Below are 23,635 nucleotides of genomic sequence, written 5' to 3'. Positions count from 1 at the left end.
TAGGCAGAAGTAATCCCAGTCGCTGAAGTCGTGGTATCAAGCAGTCACCATCACAAGTAGTCTCAATTGTAATCACAAGTAGTCGCAGTCACAATTAGCCGGACCAGCAGCTCGTCGCAGTCACAGTCAAGAATAAATGCCATCGTGAGTAGTCATAGTCAAAAGTAGTCAGAGGGACAGTTTAAGCAGTCATAGAAGCAGTATTACTAGCAGTAGAAGTAGTAGCAGTAGCTGTGAAAGTATCAACCTCATACACTTAGTCGTTCCTGAAATATTGCAGATGCACCCTTCTGATATTTTGGATACAAATAGTGTCTTCTGGTTTAGTTCAATATCCCACTCAAATTTGCTTGAAGTATCACAGAATCTGAGGCTTGAATTTGACTATATATATATATATATATATATATATATATATATATATATATATATATATATATATATATATATATATATATATATATATATATATATATATATATATATATATATATATATATATATATATATATATATATATATATATATATATATATATATATATATATATATATATATATATATATATATATATATATATATATATATATATATATATATATATATATATATATATATATATATATATATATATATATATATATATATATATATATATATATATATATATATATATTGGTATTCGTGCCCCACCAATGTGTAAGTGTATTGTATTGTATATATATATATATATATATATATATATATATATATATATATATATATATATATATATATATATATGTTTTTAACTACGTAAAACTTGCGAATATACAACATTCTTAGCTGTCCCATTGTCTGTACATATAAATAGATAGTCAGGTTTACCGACTCTTGAACATGCAACATATAATTGTCCATTTGAAAAACAATCCGTATTCAGATCTATACCTCATTATTCTAATGATTGCCCTTGAGCTTTGTTGATCGTGATTGCTAATCAAGCATTCCCTGTGTCCCCATCGTCATTTATATATCCTCCATATGCCCCCGCCGTCCCCGTTGGAGTTGTGTCCCAGTCGTCATTTATAGTCAACAAACATGACGTCCGTCGACACACAAACATGACGTCAGTCGACACACACGTCCCAGTCGTCATTTGTGTCCCAGTCTGTAATTTCTCTTTGAGTGTCCCAGTCGTCATTTATATTCCCTGTGTCCCGGTCTGTATATACATCCGTTTTTGAATTGGTATATGATGAAATAAATTTTTTGTTTTTTCCTTTTTTTCTTTTTAGTTTTTTTCCTTTTTTTCTTTTTAGTTATTTTTTTTTTGGTTTTTACCTTTTTATTAGCTTTTTTAGTTTTTTTTTCATTTTAGTTTTTTTTTGTAGTTTTTACCTTTTTTATTTTTTTTTTATTTTTATTTTTTTAGTTTTCTTTTTCTCCTTTATTTATCAGTTTTTTTTTCCTTTTTTAGTTTTTTTTTCTTGTTCAGTTTTTAGTTTTTTTATTAGTTTTTAGTTTTTTTTCTTTTTTAGTTTTTAGTTTTTTACCTTTTTTAGTTTTTTTTTAGTTTTTTAGTTTTTTTAGTATTTTCATTTTAGTTTTTTTTTGTAGTTTTTACCTTTTTTAGTTTTTTATTCTTTTAAATTAAAGCTAAAGCCAAGGTTCGAACCTGGAACCTCTCGGACCTAGATCCTGGAACATAACGCTTTACCAACTCAGCTACTTCGGCTTGAATACATTTACCTTTTCTTGTTTTTTTTTTATTTTTAATTTTTTTAGTTTTCTTTTTCTCCTTTATTTTTCAGTTTTTTTCCTTTTTTTAGTTTTTTTTTCTTTTTCAGTTTTTAGTTTTTTTATTAGTTTTTTTTTTCTTTTTAGTTTTTTTTGTAGTTTTTACCTTTTTTTGTTTTTTTTAGTTTTTTTTTTCTTTTTTAGTTTTCAGTTGTTTACCTTTTTCTTAGTTTTTTAGCTTTTTTAGTTTTTTTTAGTATTTTCTTTTTAGTTTTTTTTGTAGTTTTTACCTTTTTAGTTTTTTTCTTCTTTTGTATTAATGCTAAAGCCAAGGTTCGAACCTGGAACCTCTCGGACCTAGAACCTGGAACCAACTTAGCTACTCTTTAAGCGAAAAATAATTATATATATTACGGATAAGCATATACACATAAACATATTAGAAATGTATGTATAATAGTGTAGAATAATTATGTAATATTTTTGTTGGAAACGCCTCCCTAAGGCTTTCTCCCGCGGGGGGGGGGGGTAACCTTATCAATTTTGGTATCTATGACCCATCAAAATTGAACGATATGCCGATTGAAGCCGAACAGCTAAAGCAAAATGGATGGCATTGAAATCTGAACAAAGAGCGTAAAAAACAAAGTACAATGAAGTTTAGTGGTAGAAAATAGTCGAAAACAACCATAGCAACAAATAGCAAATGATAATAATGTACAACGAAATCAAAAATTAGGCCCAAGGAAATTTTCGGTTAAACGAGAGGCAACAGAGAGAATCAGAACAAATCGCAAACAAAAATTATGCCCAAGGGAACTTACGGTTAGAAGAAAAGCAGTAGCGAGAATGACAGAAATATCACAAACAAAAATGGTGCAAATTGCAGTTTGAAAACATAGTAAGCAATCTGCAGTTTGAATCGTTACTACAGAGCGACCTAAACTTCCATCCTCCTTCTCAAGAGAAGAATCCATAACTACTAGTAACTGTTGACTTAGAATGAAATATCATTTTGATGTTATGATATATCTGGATATTACCCACGCAGGTTTTGTTTTCTATTGTATCTTATAGTAAATACTTATAACCTTAAGATTCGAAATAACAGTCACCATTCCTGAATCAGATGAGATAGCAAATTTATCTCACTTAATGATTTCTTTTCATAAATGCTTCATTGAATTTTCTGAGACAAAGATAGGCAACTAACACAAGAAACAGGCAACAAAAGAGGAAGAGATAGAGGAGGGAAGGAGTAAAGGAATATAACAACACAATAGGGATAAGTACAAAACACAAAACTAGAGCAAACAAAGGAACAAACACATTCACAAGCAGAGAAAATATAGGAACAGATAAACACAGGAACAAACAAAGAAGCAAACACTTCATGACTTATTGCTAAATTTCAAGCCAATCTCTCTTCACCAGGTTAAAAGAAATTAAAGAAGCCTTACCAGCACAATCCCATTGTATTTTAATTCAAACGCTTTCAGCGATTACAAAAGTACTTGAAATGAAAATAATCCCAGCAGAAGAAAGTGCTACCGTCTTATGGTGGCACAGTGGCTTTGATGTCAGCTTGGTAATACGAGACCAGAGTTTGAAGTCACCTGTAGGAGCACACTAAACGGCCAACACCTGGACCTCAGCAGTCAAAAAGTGTAATTAATGAAATCTAGTTCAATATAATACAAAAAAATGCTGTTGTATTATATCAACCATCCTCAGCAAAAACTGAGGTTGTCTGTTAAACACGGGTGAAGAATACCAGAAGCTCTACCATTAATAATGAAGCAAGTTGGTTGAAAAGGCTTCATTTCATCTTCAACTCCATATAACACTTCCAAGCTTCTTTCGGTAAAAGTTTTCCTAACACAAAACTAAACGACATTTTTAAGGGAGGCAGATGCACTGGCCATTCCTAAGCAATGCTTTGGTGGTCATACTTTTGGAAGTTCATTTTGCTTTTCCGAGGACTTGATGATATGTTGTAAAATATTGTCGTATTTTAGCTTGTTTGCTTTAGGACAAATGCTACTAAATATCAATAATAAAATCTTTTTTGAATTCTGAAAACTGCCAATGCCCTGTGAAATTAATCAAACTTTATATACAGAAGCATTGGAGTCCTCTTTTAATTAGTATCTAGAATTATAAAATACTAGTTTTTCCACTCATTTTGCCAAAAAAAAAAAAAAAATATTAAAGAAAATCCTAAGGAACTTTACCACTTAAATTCTCTCTCATAGCAAAATAGTAAGGACTAAGTCAGAATGTTCCCTCCTTGTGATCTATTAAATGTTCAAACGCAAGCTATGCCTAAAGGAAATATATAAGGATAATCATAGCCTATTACAACTTCGAAACGTTGCCATATTGGCTTATTTCCTGCCAAACTGGCTTATTTAGATGGTGACTGGCAGAATTTTTTTTATTGACAACTGGCTTAAAACTTGGCTCTTATTTTTATGAAATTACTTCTTTTTTTGGCGTGAACTGATATTTGGGGATGGAATTATTTTATTGTTTATAAAATGGTTTTCTTGTTTGCAGTTGCATTGAAAAATGCAACTAAAAATGTTTCTGACAGTGGACGACATAATCCCAAAAATGAATCACCTGATCCTGATGGAGAAGACAACAAAATAGGTGTAATATCAGGGGCATTAGGTTTACACTAATAATGACCATAAGCCAAAGACAGATCATATCTTTGGTTTATTATTACATAAATTTATGTTTTTTTGCTCTGTGTGCACAGTATAGTGTGCATATGTAACAGTTACTCACTTGAAAACAAGCCGTTTTATCAATGCTAACCACCAAGATAGAACAAAGTTGGGCAAGGGCCTATTTTGTCCAACCAATACATAAGCATAACCCATAATTCACACAGATATGACTTTTTTAAACGAATACCGGATTCAGGAAAATTGCTGTCACAGAAACGATTCATTGCAGCCACTGAAACATGGAAACCACTGACTCAACTAGGAAACTAGTTTGAACTAAAATGGAATTAAACAAAAAAACAAGTTTTTTTAAATGAAAGTAAGGAGTGATATTAAAACTTAAAACGAACAGAAATTAATCCGTATATGAAAGGGACTTTTCCTCCTCAACGGCCCGCTCTTTACGCTAAAGTTTGACTCATTCTCTTAACTCTACTTCTTAAAACGGTAAAAAACTTTAGCGTAAAGAGCGGGCCGTTGAGGAGGGAAAGCCCCTTTCATATACGGATTAATTTCTGTTCGTTTTAAGTTTTAATATCACTCCTTACTTTCATTTAAAAAAAAACTTCTTTTTTTTTTAATTTCTGGACGTTTTTGAATTAATGCATGTTTTGATCTTGGCTCTCCACACATAAATAATTAAAACAAAATTTGCATATTATTTTTTTTTTGGCTAAATGGCTTTCTCATAGTTTAAATCGGAAGATTTTGAGAAAAAAGGAGAGAGGGAGGAAGCCTAGTTGCCCACCAATTTTTTGATTACTTAAAAAGGCAACTAGAACTTTTAATTTTTTTACGAACATTTTCATTAGTGAAAAATATACGTAATTTACGAATTAACTTACGTAACAAACTTCTATATTCGTATGTTTTATGGCGTATATGAGGGAGTTTGCCCTTCGTCGATACCTCGCTTTTTACACTGAAGCTTAAATTCTGTCCCAATTCCTAAAGAATGACCCTTGAATAACAATGGCCGTAGAATAAATAGTTGAAATTACTAAAAATTCTTTAGCGTGAAGAGCGAGGTATTACGAGGAGGTAAAGCCCTCATATGCGTAATAATTTCTGCTCGTTTTAAATTTTAATGCTGCTCCTCACTTTCAGTAGAAAAAACTTTTTTATATTTATGTTTTCATTGTTTTTTTTTAAATAATGCTAGAAAATCCTGCGCTCCCTTCATGGAAATTTTCTTCCCCCATGATAAATTCCTCCAATGAAAGTTCCCCTAACATAACCCCATCTTTTCAACCCCCCCCCCCCCCCAACCAAAAAATCCCCCTGAAAACGTCTGTACACTTACAAATAACCATTATTATATGTTAATGGTTACAAACGTACAAGTTACAACCTACAAGTAACAAACTGGTCAAAGTTTGTAACTTGTAGCCCCTCCCACGGGGAATTTGGGGGAGTAAGTCGTCCCCAAAGACATAGTTATAAGGTTTTTCGACTACGCTGAATAGAATGGAAATTTCAGAATTTTGATCCGGTGACTTTGGGAAAATAAGTAGCGTGGGAGGGGGCCTAGGTGCCCTCCAATTTTTTGGTCACTGAAAAAGGGCACTAGAACTTTTCATTTGCATTAGAATGAGCCCTCTTGCAAGATTCTAGGACCACTGGGTCGATACGATCACCCCTGGGGAAAAAACAAAAAACAAAAATACAAATAAACACGCATCCGTGATCTGCCTTCTACCAAAATATACAAAATTCCACATTTTTGTAGATAGGAGCTTGAAACTTCTACAATAGGGTTCTCTGATACGCTGAATCTGATGGTGTGATTTGTATTAAGATTCTATGATTTTTAGGGGGTGTTTTCCCCTATTTTCTAAAATAAGGCAAATTTTCGCAGGCTCTTAACTTTTGATGGGTAAGTCTAAACTTAATGAAACTTATGTATTTAAAATCAGCATGAAAATTCGATTCTTTTAATGTAACTATTGTTATAAAAATTCCGTTTTTCAGAGTTTTGGTTACTATTGAGCCAGGTCGCTCCTTACTACAATTTCGTTACCACGAACTGTTTGATAGTTGTGGGCATCAAGTCATGGCTAATTGTAAAAACAGCCAAGACAGATAGTCCAATTGAGTAAGAAGCAAACCTGCCATTAATGCCCCCTCCCTATATTAGGATTGTATAAAAATATTGTTAGTTCATTTATTAATAGATATGTCTATTTATTATTCGTCTATGCATCATTGCTAGGGCAGTAGAACCAAGGTAGATAGTCAAAGAGCTAAGATAGTAATTACACTGGGGAAAGATGGGAAATTCGGGCAAAATATGAAAAGAGTGAGAAATTAAATAAAAAAAAAAACGTTTTTTTCAACTAAATGTAAATAGCAAGATTAAAACTTAAATTAAACAGAGGTTATTCCGTATATGAGGGGGGAGGGGCTGCCCCATCATCAACTCTCACTCTTTACACTAAAATTTGATGTTTGGTTATAGTTATGTCTTAGCTAATAACTTGGGTCACTTGCACAACATTCGAGGCAGATAGGAGGCCCTTGTAGGCTTTGGACGCTTATTCCCCTTGCAATTTCAGTCAACTTGTTGTTCAACTAACATTAAATAACTTTTTCATTAGTGCAAATGTCTAATTTGTTAAATTGAATCAATGGCCTTGCCTGCCACTCATTACAGAATCGCCCAATTTTGACTTTAGACGCTTGTTTTCCTCTCATTCTAGGCAAATTAACGGTCCTCTGTCAATTCTAAATTCTTGGTTCAACCTGCCTAAGACCATTGGCAGGCGTCCCTCGTTTAAATCTTATTCCAGGCAATCTAATGGTCCTAGGTCAATTTTAAATTCTTGGTCAACCTGCCTGAGACTGCCTGAGGCAGGCGTGAATTACTAAAAGATAACAAACAAATATTGGTCCAATAAGAGAGGCACACTTACTCCCGATGCTATCCCGTGCGAAATTAACCAAACACTTGGAAAACTACAGGTTCTATCACTATCTTAGCTCTTTGACTATCTAACTTGGTTCTAGTGCCCTATCAATGGCTCATGGACGGATAATAGATAGATATATCTATTAACAAATGAACTAACAACATTTTTATAAAATCCTAATAAGGAGGGGATTAATGCCAGGGATTATTTATTTTTTTATTTAATTTCTCACCACTTTCATATTTTGCTCGGATTTCCCATCCTTCCCCAGTGTAATTACTATCTTAGCTTTTTGACTATCTACCTTGGATCTACTGGCTAGCAATGACGCATGGACGGATAACAGATAGACATATCTATCAACAAATGAACTAACAACATTTTTATACAATCCTAATAAGGGGGGGGGGATTAATGCCAGGGATTATTTATTTTTTATTTAGTTTCTCACCACTTCCATATTTTGCTCGGATTTCCCATCCTTCCCCTGTGTAATTACTATCTTAGCTTTGACTATCTACCTTGATTCTACTGCCTAGCAATGACGCATGGACGGATAACAGATGATATCTGTTCATTTGTTATCATGGACGGATAACAAATGAACTAACAAAATTTTTATACAATCCTAATAAGGGGGGGGGATTAATGGCAGGGATTATTTATTTTTTATTTAATTTCTCACCACTTCCATTAATTCAGTTTTTTGGAGTTTCGATGACTTTTGAACCGAGTCGCTCCCAACTTACAGTTCATTACCACGAACCAGGGGCAGAGCTAGGGCTTTGAGTTTGGAGACGCAGCTAGGGTTTTCTCAATATGAAGTTTTTAGGTACGATAATTCCAATGATGCAATCTTTATTTCAATTCAACGCCATGTTTGAGGGGTTTCAGGTAATTTTCCAAAAACCTACCTATAAGTTAAGCCGAAGTAAGAGTTACCATTCCTGAATCTGCTTCAAATAGAATGTCTTCCTTACCTGACAGTTTCTTTTTCGCAACGTGTTTTAAAATTTTAATCACTACGGGTAAGAGTTGTGCCAAGGTTGTGCCTGACGCCACAACCACGATAAAAAAATGAGCTGTATTGCGAAAAAGGCCACATAAAATCCAAAATTTTAGGTTTTCAGCAAGGGTATCAAAAGCCTCAATTATGCCGAATCCTATAACCATACGGGTTTCTCAGCCTGAGAAGGAAGCAAAGCAAAAAAGCAACACTATTTCTGGGCATTCAAAGCAATCGAAAGATAAAAATTCATTAACGAATCGCTTCTTCATTTCAACCGAATTTCTCTCTCCGGAGAACCTTTCTCAAGTTCAGAAAAAGTGAGTTGTCATTGGAGGCTAAATAATATAAATGGAGTAAATAGGGTAAACAGTATGATGGACAGGGAAGCAATTCAGAGAATTAAACCATTGTTTTACTTTATTTGTATTGTATCAGATTAACGACGCTTCTTGACAACTAAGGTCCCTGCGTCGGCCCTGCAGTGCATTACTGCAGCATGATTCGATCTCTGGGTCCCGTATTACCAAGCTAAGGTCAAACCCACTGCACCACCACAGGACTTTTACTTTATTTATGACTGACAGTTTCACTTTTAGAACTTTTCTACTTTTAATTTTACTAATTTCATTATAGAAAGCCAGTGCCTTTTGGAGTGGAAACGATAAAGTTGAATACTTCAAAAGATTTCCCCGAATGTAGTTTATATTCTAAATCTATTCCTAAAAGTTGTATTATAGCAATTAAAAAGAATAAGCCTTTGACATATGGAAATGACGTTTCACGACCATTTCGACCTCTGCGCACAAAAAATTAAAACTAATTTTGGCTAAATCGGCTCACAACTCTCAAAAACTAGCCCAAATTACGTTGTATAAATCAATCTTACAGAAACCTACAAATTTTAAACACAGCCTTTGTTACAGTTTTATTTCAAAAAAGGTAAAATTACGGCGGTAGACTTTACAGTCCCTACCGGCGGTGCTGATCTCCGTTCCTTGAACCATCAGCCAGGAAGTACAATGGGGGATTGGGAGCCAACCATCCAGTGTTTTTGCACACCCTTCCTGTTTACCTTCCCCAAATTTCTGCAGGTATCCATTTAGAGCTGAGTCGACTCTGGCTGAGCTTACAGAGTCACACCACTGACCCCTGTCCCAAACTAAATAATTGGGTACACTAGGATTCGAACCCTCGCCCTCTCAGACAAGTTTAGTTTTGTTACAGCCAGCATGGGTCAGACAAGCTCAGTTTTATTAGAAACCAAATTTATTTCGTAAATCACAAAATTCGGGATTTTTTTAGTGAAAAATCTCTTCGATTAAGTTTTCTGCATTTCATTTTTGCCTTTACTATGCATTTTCTTATTTTTCTTCGTCATCTTAGCCTCTACTTCCGTTTCAGTTTCTATTTGAAGAATTTGAAGTGGGCGATATTGATATTTGGATTCACTCTGCCCCAAAGCATCACGACTTTCATCAAACTCCAGAGAGGATGCATTCCTCTTGCCAGTTCTAAGAACATCTACAAAAATAGAGGGAAAATTGACAATTAAAGGCTGAAACACGAGATAAACCGGGCAATTTATGATAGTCAGGGCGCCAGATTCTGTATCGTGCACCCACCCATGCCCGAAGGTACAAAAATGTTAAGGGTGGATCCTAGGGTAGTCGACCATGCTGAAAACGAATATCGTAGGGTGTATATTGTTCGTCGGGGCGTTTCTGAAATATAGGCCAAAAACACCAAATTTGGTCTACAATAGGTTCGACGATTCTAATTTTTTTTTTTTAAAGATAAGATTGGTCAAATCCAGCGTACTCTTACATCAATAGAAAGAAGAGACTTGGGGCTACACGAATAGGAGTTTTGTTTGTAACAAAAATTATAAAAAATAGTACACTTTTTACTGCAGTTTTTAAAAAAAATCAGATTTTTGTCAACGAATTTCTAACAGAAAAACTAAAAACTCGAAATTTTTCAAGATAAAGTTTTTTTTATATTAAAAAAGAAAGCCCGTTTAATTCCAAACACATTGAGCTAAGAAAAAAGTTTAAATTATTGTATCTGGGGGGTCTGCAACTTCTTTAACGAGTGTACCCGATAATAGAAATTTTGTTTAGTAGCCTGCTACCTAGCGGGAAGTTGATTGATAAGCTAAGCAGAAGATATTGATAAGCAGAAGATGAAAAAGAAAAGTGAGTCAGGTAGGCCACAGAGCAAAGGTGATTTAAAACTATTTCTTCTTAAAAAAGCGTATGCATTAGAAAAAACTTTAAGGCTTTAGCTTATTACTTGTAAGGATTTTGCTTAGAGCTTGAAATAATTTCAAGCTAAAAATCCTTTCGCCCTTTAAGGAAACGGCTTAAGTATTTGGCCATTATGACCAAATCCTTAAAGGATTTTTCCAAAATCCTATGCGTGTGAACTTGGCATTACTACACCAATTAGGACAATGCCTTACAGAACCTTTATTAAGATAAGACAGAATTCGATTTATCTTAACTGATCAACTTTTTCGGGAAATCTGGGAAAATACAGAAGCGTAGCATAAATCTGTCCAAAAAAAAATGATTTTGGGCTCAAGGAAGCATAATCCTCTCCGTCTAATCTCGTAACACTGCACTGATTATTCCCTGATACAACAGCACCTCACTTTGATCAATCTATAGTAGATAAACAGGGGCCATGATTAAAATCTTTACTTATCCGTAATAATCTTTTTTTGTAAGTATAACATTTGTAATTCAGTGTTACAAAGAAAATAGATAATTCGAAGGACTATATTAGTGGTTTTCCAAGTATAATTCTAGTTTATGACTTCTTGCAAGTAAGTACCTACTTCCACTCCCTTCTTCTGCTTGAATGAACTACAACAAAATTGTTTTCAGGGTAAAATGGTATTTTAGTTACTTCTTGCTATATTGGAAAGGGATTAGGCTAGGAAAATGAAACTTTTGTGGCCTAGTCTACATGCTAAAGTATGTCCTGGGAAGGTATTTAAAGTACCCGCCTCCACTCCTCCCTTTAGAGGACCCTTAAATTTGCCTCCATGACAGGTCTATACCTATTGAAATTTTGACAAAACAACATTTTACCTTAATTTTCAGTTACCAGTTGCTTTTTCTCTGCTGTTAGTTCTGAAAATGCAATTCCTGTTATTTGAGTAGAATTCTGAGCCATATCAATGGTTTTTTCCTTCAAAATTTAGGAAATGTACTTGCATATATTTAAAACCTTATAAATTGGGATTGAGCAAAGTTGTGAAGCTACTCAGAAAGTAAAACATAACAATGTTTCTAGAGCCTAAACATTACCTTGGACAAGCTGTATATAAAATAATAAAAATTATACTTTCAGAAAGAGATCTATACCCTAGCACAGAAAACGTCAAAGAAAGTTTTTATATAGCCTCATAGCTTTGCTAATTCCAATATTTAGTTTAGGGTTTGCAAGAATTTAAAAGAAATGTATTGGCTATTTAATTTGGGGGAACCATTAAATGTTATTGTAAATTCTAGTTTAGCTGCATTTTGCTATCTTGGAATGGTGTTAGGTGAAGAAAATGAAACTTACAATAATAAATCCAGGGTCAAAAATATTCTGTAGGAAGGTGTTGTCAAGCTTTTATGTTAACCTCTTCTAACATTTAAGTCTTAGAAATGTGCCTACTTGATGAGCATTGAAGTTTTGATACTTTAAGGTATAGGTCTACAGACTAGAGCAAGACCTAGCCCTATTAGAATTTTGACAAAACAACATTTACCCAAATTTTCAGTTCTTAGTTTCTTTTTCTGTATTTTAGTTCTGAAAATACAGTTCCTATTATCTGAGTAGCATTTTAAGCCATATCAATGGTTTTTTCTTCAAAGTTAAGAAATGTATTTGCAGATCTTTCAAACCTCATATTAAGCAAAGTTGTGGAGCTGAAAACAGTTGATTAAGGCTAATGAAAAAAAATATAATGAATATATAATAGTTTAGAAACAAATTTAGGCTCTATATATTTGCACATTAGGGGGTGGGTGGGAGTAAAACATAGCATAGCAAATCCTTAGATTGCTCCAAGCTGCAATTTAAGGTTTAAGGTAATATATTAAGTATGTAAACTAACCATTGCTGTATTTAAGATATGCCATGCCATATCCCCCTCCCCCTAATGTGCAAATAAATAGCCCAAATTTGTTTGCATAAACCAGACTAAAATATGAACTAAATACTTAATTAAAACATAGCTACAATTTATTTTGCAACCAAATCAAAGCTAATTGTGGAGTATAAAGAAGTTGCTTGACCAGTTTCTTGTCTCATGCTTGAATTGTTTGCTACCAAAATTGTATAGTGTTTACTATTTAACTGATAAGTAACAAACCTCTCTAACAATGTACCTGGCCTATGATCTGTAACTAGCTTAGACAGGATTAATATCTGAAATACTTTATAAGGAAATATATTTTTGAACTTTTGGTTATTTTAGACTGTTTTACCTTTTGGGCCTTCATTAAAGGCTAGAAATGAATTTTCTCTCTGAAAAAGCATAAGATGAGGCATCATGTAAACCTTAAAATATTGATTTCAATGCCAATTTTCAATGCATGTGTCATCTTTCTTCTGGTAAAAATTTCCAGATTCTATATTTTTGGACATAGGAGCTTAAAACCTTTATGGTAGGATTCTCTTATATGCTGAATCTGATGCTATACTTTTCGTCAAGTTTTTTTTTTTTTTTTTTTTTTTTTTACTTTTAAAGGGTGTTTCCCACCATTTTTAAAATTCAGGCAAATTTAATAAGGCTTTTGACCTTTGATCAGAACGCTAAGCTTGGTCACATAAAATTTGAAGGGGCTTCAGTCGATTGGGAATTGAAAGTTCCAGTGCTCTTTTTACAAGTCAGTAGAGACCAGAGGCACCCCCCCCCCCAGGCTGTTCCTCCACGGTTATTGGGTCAAAATTTTGATGTAGTCACTTTGTTTAATATAGCCCTAAGGCCAAATAACTGAGCTTTTGGCATTGACAGAATCCCCAACAACCCACAAGGAATTGGTTGTAATTTATGTAAGTTGTTTGTTGTTATTAAATACAGTTTTTATGAAATTGTTGGTTGTAATAACTTTTAAGGAAGCTCTTTGAATTAGAACTAGGAAGTTCCATTTTCTTTTTAAGTGACAAAAGTGATCAAAGGGGAATACCCCTCCCCTATCCCTGTCTTTTTCCCCCAAATGAATCTAATCCAAATTTTTTTATCGCTATTTTTTCAACATGTTTTAAAGGTCAATTAATTATGCCTCCAAGGTCGACAACCCCCTTGGTTGAAAGACCCCAGGGCAAAGATTGTAAGTTTTTAAGCTGCCCATTGTGGACACATACTGTTTTTATGGAAGGTGTGGTTGCATAAGATTTGAATGGGACCACATTTGATTGAAAGTCAAATTTTAATCATAATCTTAATTTTTTCATTTTAATTTGTATTGGAAAAATATCTGTATTGACAAGATATTTTTGAAAAATTCTTCCACTGAAATGCAAAGCATTAAAACCAATTTAAAAAAATACAGGAAAGTGGCATTTCCTGTATTTATCCTGACACTCCAGCCAGATATAATAATGGATAGGCAATACCATGGTCGGATTTTTTTTTTTATTGAGACAAGTTTTGCAACGTTGTTTTACAACCATTTCATTTTACAGAAAACTATGGTCAGCATTAAGAGTAAGCATATACTAATGGTACTAGGGTTTGCTAAGGATACAAAGGTAAAACCTTTAGAAAATGTTGAGGGTGTGGTCAAACAAAATCAAAACACCCAATATGCAGGAGAGCTGCTAAAAGGGTAAAATTGAAACATCAAAGGAATAACTAAGGATATTGAGTACAAGTTTTAAAAACCATGTTGAGAGTAAAAAAAAGGAACAAACAGCTCACTGTGGAGTATTGTAAACTATTTGAATTGTCCATTCTTAACATGCAGAATTTATCATTGTGCAATATAATTTGAATCAACTAGGTCACCATTAGGATTATTTTATTTTTCCATTTCTTCCTCTTAATTTAGCTTAGATATGTCAAATTTATTTTTCTGTTTCTCCCTTCTTCTCCCTGCTTGACTGTCTATTCTCTCTCTCTCTCTCTCTCTCTCTCTCTCTCTCTCTCTCTCTCTCTCTCTCTCTCTGCCCTTCTTTCCTTTCCCCTGGATTTAGCTGACATGTGGAGGCTACCTTAAAGATGTTTGGTCTTTTGATCTGTCCATCTCTCCATTTTATTTTCTGCTCCCTCTCTCTTTCTCTTTTTTTATATACGCTTTATGAGGTGCTAAAGCTCTTTATTTTATTGTATTTCAGTTTGAACGCATTGGTTTCCATCCAGTTTGGAATCCATTTCTTGGCTCTGTTTAGGATGTTTTGTCCTATCAATTGTTTGGTCAAAACGTACAACAATTTTTGTATAAAGGTAAGTGTCTTTATCTGTGCCTTTGTTTATATCAGGCATAATATCTGCCTTCTTTTGTGTTGTGAAATCAATTTTTTTTTTTGGACATCAACCAATCTTGTGCTGTAAAATCGATTTTTTTTTTCAGACATAAATTTTAGAATCTAGTGAAAACTCAATCCAGCTATGAGGTTTTGGCTTTAATAAAGTGATTAGTAAAGCCACCCCTTGAGGTATATCTCTGTTTTCCTTATTCACAAAGCAATAAGAGAATTCCATTAAGGACTTTCTTAAATTTTGTAATTTTTTCATTACTCACAGATAGTATTTGTTATTAGGAAAAATAGAGACTTTTTTTGTGTAGGATTTTTCATCCCTGCAAATCTAAGTGATTAATCTAATCTAAGTGATTAATAAAGCTAAGTAGAACTGGTTTTTCTTTAGATTGCAATCTGTATTGAATGAAATTCATTTAATTTTCATCAGTATTGAAAGAGAAAAGTGTCTGATCATGGATGTTAAAATGAAAATTGGGATAATACTTTAGAAACAAATTCGGTCTAAATATTTGCACATTAGGGGGAGGGGGAGTAAAGTATAGTGTGTCTGCATGCAAAATATGTTAGGTACAAGTATTCTGCTTATTATGAAGTAAGAATTATTTTCTAATTTCAAACTATCCAAATGCTTTACCCCCCCCTCCTAATGTGCAAATATATAGCCCAAATTACATATTTCCCATCTATTCCTTTACTTATCTTTTCTCATGCTAAGCTGAAAGAAACTAACAATGAAACTGGTTCTACTTTGTATCTATTTACATAGGCACTATCACAGACAGGTACCTTAAGCTGTACAGACTAAAGCACTTTAGCATTAGCTACTAGCAAAAAAAAAATGTTGTAATCTTTTTAGCCTACAGTTTCTGTTTTTATCTACACTAACAAAAAATAATTCTTTGCTAAACTGTTCCAGTCCTCTTTCCCTATTTTGTATAGTTGAAATTTCGAATAAACGCATTTTCCAACTGTAAAGGTCAGAAGTATTGCTGATCTGATGAATAATGGTGGGATATTAATCTAGTTTAAAATTTAGTTGAAGTATTTTTTTTAAAGCATCTTGATGAACCAGAATGCTGGATCAACCTCATCATAATTGAGCTAAAGAAAGCATTTGATTTGATTTGCCATAGAACTCTTATCCACAAGCTATTGACAGATTTTAATGTTAATGCATATTTGGAAAGGATAGTTGCAAATTTTCTTTCAGGTAGAAGTAAAATAAAACTAAGTATAAATCAGCCTACTCTGATCCACAGCCAATCCACTCTGGAGTTCCTCCAGAAGTTTACTCCAGTTGTTTCTGCTAGTTTAGTTTACTCACTTGATCTTGTACATTATAATTATTGCATTTTCTATGCTTTCTATGCTTAATGGTATGTAAATTACCTCTAAGATTGTTCAATAAGTAATACTATAATTAAAACATTTATTATTGAGCTTACAATATAAATATATGTGTTGCAATATATAGTTTCCACCAAAAGTTGAACTGCTTGCCATCTTAGTGACAAATTTTGAATGTTAATGCAAAAAGAGTCTTCAATTTTAGCCTCACATTTGTAATCAACAAGCTCAAAGATTTTGCCCTCCAAAGTGTGGAGCATCCAGGAAACTTTTGACCATTCTAAGCAAAATATCTATCATGAAATTTTGATCAAATGCCATATCAGATGCTTGGGGTATTGAAAGGGTTGTAGATTGCTTTCTTCTTGGTTTTAGCCCTAAAACAGAGTCTAATACCACAGGTTTTGTTATAAAGTAAGCTGTTCTCCACCTTACTACTATGTGATGAGGCTAGGAAAAAAAACTATGTGAGAAAAATGTTTTTTTTTTTTTTTTAAATCAAAGCCATTAGGTTGAGTGATTTGTCAAATCTCTATTGAGAAGATAATAAAGAGGAGATAGCTAAAAGCGGCTATTTTTTAATTAAGGCGAGGGCAAATTGGACAAAAGGAGAAAGTAATAAGAGTTAGTTAAAAATTGATGGAACTGTATTAATTTAGAAGTCAGTAATGTTGATCAAAGATTAGAAACAGTAGTGACTTTGCATTCGAAATAATACCTTTGGTGTACTGGCATATTGTCATCCTGTTGAAAATAGTAATAAACTCAATTTCAGAGAAAAACTATTTAATGGAGCATGCATGCTCAAGATTATGAAAGGCAGTATTTTATCCTGTTTCCCATGCATCAAAGAAACTAGTGATTTACACTAAGAAGGATTTAGAACTAAGAATATTTGGCAAAATTCTTTGTAAGACGCTATTTTTTCATCTATCTGATGCTATTTTGCATGGTACTGTGAATTTATATCAAACCAATATCTTGGGCAGTATCTGAGAATATATATTTTTTTATTAGTTCTTCTTTTGACATGTGAGTCGTTATATAGCTTTTTTCAGAGTTGTCTTTTAAATGTTATAATGTTTAGTGTGATAATCTTTGTAAAACTTGCTGCATTTGGTTTAGTAAATAAAAAAATTCTTTGTTGGCATATTCAAATTTCTGATGGCACAAACCTTTATGTGCCTAGCAAATAAAACTCGTATATTATCTAAGTAAAGTAAAACATGTATATCTAGAATTATGTTGGGCAAAACTAAAAATGACCTTTTGGGACTGGAAGTTTTTTTTTTTCTGAAGCTTTTCACAAAGAATTAAAAAGCTCTACTTATTGGTTGCTTCAAGGGATGTGCCTCTGAATCATAGAAAACCTAATCTTTTAAATGTTATAATGTTTAGTGTGATAATTTGCGTAAAACTTGCTGCATTTGGTTTAGTAAATAAAAAAATTCATTGTTGACATATTCAAATTTCTGATGGCACAAACCTTTATGTGCCTAGCAAATAAAACTCGTATATTATCTAAGTAAAGTAAAACATGTATATCTAGAATTATGTTGGACAAAACTAAAAATGACCTATTGGGACTGGAAGTTTTTTTTTTTTCTGAAGCTTTTCACAAAGAATTAAAACGCTCTATTTATTGGTTGCTTCAAGGGACGTGCCTCTGAATCATAGAAAACCTAATCTTTTAAATGTTATAATGTTTAGTGTGATAATTTGCGTAAAACTTGCTGCATTTGGTTTAGTAAATAAAAAAATTCATTATTGGCATATTCAAATTTCTGATGGCACAAACCTTTATGTGCCTAGCAAATAAAACTCGTATATTATCTAAGTAAAGTAAAACATGTATATCTAGAATTATGTTGGACAAAACTAAAAATGACCTATTGGGATTGGAAGTTTTTTTCTGAAGCTTTTCACAAAGAATTAAAAAGCTCTACTTATTGGTTGCTTCAAGGGATGTGCCTCTGAATCATAGAAAACCTAATCTTTTAAATGTTATAATGTTTAGTGTGATAATCTGCGTAAAACTTGCTGCATTTGGTTTAGTAAATAAAAAAATTCATTGTTGGCATATTCAAATTTCTGATGGCACAAACCTTTATTTGCCTAGCAAATAAAACTCGTATATTATCTTAGTAAAGTAAAACATGTATATCTAGAATTATGTTGGACAAAACTAAAAATGACCTATTGGGACTGGAAGTTTTTTTTTTGAAGATTTTCACAAAGAATTAAAATAAAAAGTTTAGGAAATAAAAAAATTCATTGTTGGCATAATCAAATTTCTGATGGCACAAACCTTTATGTGCCTAGCAAATAAAACTCGTATATTATCTAAATAAAGTAAAACATGTATATCTAGAATTATGTTGGACAAAACTAAAAATGACCTATTGGGACTGGAAGTTTTTTTTTCTGAAGCTTTTCAAAGTTCTACTTATTGGTTGCTTCAAGGGATGTGCCTCTGAATCATAGAAAACCTAATCTTTTAAATGTTATAATGTTTAGTGTGATAATCTGCGTAAAACTTGCTGCATTTGGTTTAGTAAATAAAAAAATTCATTGTTAGCATATTCAAATTTCTGATGGCACAAACCTTTATCTAAGTAAAGTAAAACATGTATATCTAGAATTATGTTGGACAAAACTAAAAATGACCTATTGGGACTGGAAGTTTTTTTTTTCTGAAGATTTTCACAAAGAATTAAAAAGCTCTACTTATTGGTTGCTTCAAGGGATGTGCCTCTGAATCATAGAAAACCTAATCTTTTAAATGTTATAATGTTTAGTGTGATAATCTGCGTAAAACTTGCTGCATTTGGTTTAGTAAATAAAAATAATTCATTGTTGGCATATTCAAATTTCTGATGGCACAAACCTTTATGTGCCTAGCAAATGAAACTCGTATATTATCTAAGTAAATTAAAACATTTATATCTAGAATTATGTTGGACAAAACTAAAAATGACCTATTGGGACTGGAAGTTTTTTTTTCTGAAGCTTTTCACAAAGAATTAAAAAGCTCTACTTATTGGTTGCTTCAAGGGATGTGCCTCTGAATCATAGAAAACCTAATCTTTTAAATGTTATAATGTTTAGTGTGATAATCTGCGTAAAACTTGCTGCATTTGGTTTAGTAAATAAAAATAATTCATTGTTGGCATATTCAAATTTCTGATGGCACAAACCTTTATGTGCCTAGCAAATAAAACTCGTATATTATCTAAATAAAGTAAAACATGTATATCTAGAATTATGTTGGACAAAACTAAAAATGACCTATTGGGACTGGAAGTTTTTTTTTCTGAAGCTTTTCAAAGTTCTACTTATTGGTTGCTTCAAGGGATGTGCCTCTGAATCATAGAAAACCTAATCTTTTAAATGTTATAATGTTTAGTGTGATAATTTGCGTAAAACTTGCTGCATTTGGTTTAGTAAATAAAAAAATTCATTGTTGGCATATTCAAATTTCTGATGGCACAAACCTTTATGTGCCTATCAAATAAAACTCGTATATTATCTAAGTAAAGTAAAACATGTATATCTAGAATTATGTTGGACAAAACTAAAAATGACCTATTGGGACTGGAATTTTTTTTTTCTGAAGCTTAAGTCGCGACCGGATCTGGTGACATTGAGGGGAGTTTGGGGTGGGGGAACCTAAAATGGTGAAAAACGCTTAGATTGGAGGGATCGGGATGAAACTTGGTGAGGAAAATAAGCAGAAGTCTTAGATACGCGATTTACATAATTGGAACGGATCTGCTCTATTTGGGGGGGGGGGTGTGTTAATTCTGAAAAATTAGAAAAATGACGTATTTTCAACTTACGAAGGAGTGATCGGATCTTAATGAAATTTCATATTTAGAAGAACCTCATAACTCAGAACTCTTATTTTAAATCTCAACCGGATCCAGCGTAATTGGGGGGGGGCAGTTGGGGGGTACCAGAAATCTTTTAAATACTTAAAGCGGTGAGATCAGGATGAAACTGGATGGGAAGAATAAAAACCTGTCTAAGATACGTGACTGACATAACCGGACCTGATCTCCTCTCTTTGGAGTTGGGGGGGGGGGGTTAATTTTGAAAATTGAGATATTTGTAACTTACGAAAGGGTGACCAGATCTTAATGAAATTTGATATTTAGAAGGATCTTGGGCTTTAAAGCTCTAATTTTAAATTCCAACCAGATCCTGTGACATTGGGGGGATTGGAGGGGGAAACTGGAATTCTTGGAAAACGTGAAAATTGGGGTATTTTTATCTTACGAATAGGTGATCAATTCTTAATGAAATTTGATATTTAGAAGGAATTCATGTCTCATAGCTCTTATTTCAAATCCTGACCTAATCTTTTGACATTGGGGGGGGGTTGGAGGGGGAAATATTGGAAAACACTTTGAGTGGAGGAATCGGGATGAAGCTTCGTGGATGGAATAAGCAAATGTCCTTGATCCGGAACCGTACTGGATTCATTCTCTTTGGGGGATTTGGGGGGAGGGGTTCAGTGATTTGACGAGTTTGGTGCTTCTGGACGTGTTAGGACGATGCAAATTGGTAGGCGTGTCGGAGCTGCACAAATTGACTTGACAAAGTCGTTTTCCCAGATTCGACCATCTGGGGGCTAAAGGGAGAGGAAAAATTAGGTATTTATAACATATGAGTGGGTGATCAGATCTTAATGAATTTTGATATTTATAAGGACATCGTGACTCAGAGCTCTTATTTTAAATCCTGACTGGCATTAAGCCTCTTACTTTACTTTTAAATCAATCTATTGATTCATAGAATTGTGTTACAGCTCATACCATATGATATCTTGGCTCTTAGCTCTTCATGCCTCGTCACAAGTGCCATATGAGCTCTTAGCTCTTGTAAAGCCTAAAACCGCTCTATCTTGATAGCTCCACAGAACTTGCTATGGTGACAAACTCTTATCATTCTTAAAAACGAAGAAAAATTTAAAAATAACAGGCGATTTGAGAACTTCTGTGGAATCATTCCTTGAAAAAAGGCCTTCAATAAAATAGGTGGTATCTGGAGCAGGATTGGTAAATTTTGCTTGTTCATAAAAGAGGCAGCTCCATCTAAATAATTAATTGACTAAATAATTTTACCAGTTGATCTTCTGTCTGCCTACATTACTCAGTCATTGCTAGTAAAATTGTCATAATTGATTAACTTGCTAACTGAAAGATAGACATACTTTTCGATGACGTTTTCCAAATATAACAGTCACTACCATCATAACTGCTTTATAAAAGGACTGAATCAGGATAAACGGGCCAAGTTAAAAGGTTGCTTTTATTCTACATTGCAGAAAGTCCAGAAAACAATGGTTTGAAGAGGTAGGCCCCCCCCCAGGGTATCCACCCAGCAAATAGTCTTAAATAGAGTTTGCTAGTTTGATTTATCTATAAAATTATGGATCAGTGTGTCTATTTAAGGTTGCACCTATAAATTACGATATCCTTAATAGTGTCTTTTTTTTCAAGGATCTCCGTACATTCTAAAGAATCTAGAATCAAAGACCGACTATTCGTTCCGCTTCTCCGCAAGAAACTCGGCGGGAATTTCTACGTACGGAGAAGAAACCTATATAATGGCAGAACGAGCTGCTCCAGAGAAACCGAAAATCATCGCGACTCCAACCGGAGATGTAGTTCATTATCCATACTCGGAAAAGTACAACTTGACTTGGACCATCATGCCTGCTAATGGAGTACCAATCAACAAATTCTAGATAGTATATTTTCCAGTGAGTAATCATATTTATGTGTGTTTAGATTTGTTATGTAGTTACAATATTTTTCCTATTTTCAAATCTTATTAGAAACTAGTCAGAATAAAAAAAAATCCAGAAGTCTAAAAATAATTATTGGAATCATCCATGTTATTATTATTATAGTTAATGGGTTTTCGACTGGCTGTCCTTACCCATTCCCCTTCTTAGGGCAGCTATGGTCTTCTTCCTTATTTTTGGTGTGGGGTGGGGGAAGTAGAAGCTGGATAGATCGATGAGTGGTGAATTTACTGTCTTTTGTTAGAGCTTTGTCTACACTCGCTTTTGAAGAGTAACCAAAGGGGCACTGTTTGATTTTAAATATATAAGTGTCATCAAATTTAGTCGTCAATTTCTTACTCATCAAAAGTTACGATCCTGAGAAAATTTGCCTTGTTTTGGAAAATAGGAGCACCCTCTAAAAGTCATACGATCTTAACGAAAATCACACCATCGCATTCAGCGTATCAGAGAACCCTACTGTAGAAGTTTCAAGCTCTTATCTACAAAAATGTGGAACTTTGTATTTTTTGCCAGAAGACCGATCACGGGTGCGTGTTTATTTGTTAGTTTGTTTTTTTCCCCAGGAGTGATCTTATCGACCAAGTGGTCCTAGAATGTGGCAATAGGGCTCATTCTAACGGAAATTAAAAGTTCTAATGCCCTTTGTAAGTGACCTAAAAATTGGAAGGCACCTAGGCCCCCTCCCAAGCTTATTTTTTCCAAAGTCAACGGATCAAAATTTTGAGATAGCCATTTTGTTCAGCATAGTCGAAAAACATAACAACCATGTCTTTGGGGACGACTTTCTCCCCACAGTCCCCAGGGGAGGGGCTTTAAGTTACAAACTTTGACCAGCGTTTACATACAGTAATGATTATTTGGAAGTGTACAGACCTTTTCAGGATGATTTTTTTTTGTTGGGGGGGGGAAGGGCTAAGTGGGAGGATTTTCCCTTGGAGGAGTTTGTCATGGGAGAAGAGAAATTCCAATGAAGGAGGCACAGGTTTTTGAAGTATTATTAAAAAAAAAAAACAATGAAAAAATAAATATGAAAAAGTTTTTTCAACTGAAAGTAAGGACCAGCATTAAAATTTTAAAACGAACAGAGATTATTACGCATATGGGGGGGGGGGGCTCCATCTCTTCCTAAGTAGCTCGCTCTTTACGCTAAAGTATTTTTAGTAATTTCAACAATTTTTTCTACAGCCTTTGTGATTTAGGGGTCAATCTTAAAGAATTGGGACAAAATTAAAGCTTTAGTGTAAAGAGTGAGGTATCAACGAGGGGACAAACCCCCTCATATACATCACAAAAATATACGAATATAGAAGGTCGTTACGTAAGTTAATTTGTAAGTTATACATATTTTTTACTAATAAAGACGTTCGTTAAAAATTAAAATTCTAATTGCCTTTTTAAGTAACCGAAAAATTGGAAGGCAACTAGGCTAAGGACCCCCGAAGAGGAGAGGGGACGCAAGGAAGGTCGGGCATGGAGAATCATGACATTTCAAAAACAAACACTAACCAATGCATAGGGAGCTAAGTTTATTAGTATGAAACTAATTGTTTATACATAGTGTCTTTGAAAGATATGAAATAAATAATTCGAAGAAACAAACAAAAAATAAAAAAAA

General features: G+C 33.5%; 1 protein-coding gene and 1 long non-coding RNA gene across 2 annotated transcripts in view; one reads left to right on the top strand and one right to left on the bottom strand.

Annotated features, from left to right (window-relative positions):
• Positions 1-8,415: 8,415 nt before the first annotated feature.
• The window catches only part of LOC136030568 (uncharacterized), a 58,752-nt gene continuing 43,532 nt past the window's right edge, over positions 8,416-23,635 (bottom strand). The window contains exon 6 of the mRNA XM_065709641.1: positions 8,416-9,896. Coding sequence (XP_065565713.1) covers positions 9,694-9,896 — 203 coding nt within the window. The 3' untranslated portion in view covers positions 8,416-9,693. The remainder of the gene's footprint in view (positions 9,897-23,635) is intronic.
• LOC136029846 (uncharacterized) lies at positions 11,003-22,926 on the top strand. Its single transcript, XR_010618130.1, has 3 exons — positions 11,003-11,099; positions 14,712-14,820; positions 21,710-22,926. It is a non-coding gene; the product is annotated as an uncharacterized LOC136029846 (long non-coding RNA).

This window comes from Artemia franciscana, chromosome 8 (assembly GCF_032884065.1).
Source record: "Artemia franciscana chromosome 8, ASM3288406v1, whole genome shotgun sequence".
Lineage (NCBI taxonomy): Eukaryota > Metazoa > Arthropoda > Branchiopoda > Anostraca > Artemiidae > Artemia > Artemia franciscana.
The sequence above is the reverse complement of the archived record's forward strand: the minus strand, read 5'-3'. Positions and strand labels throughout refer to the sequence as shown.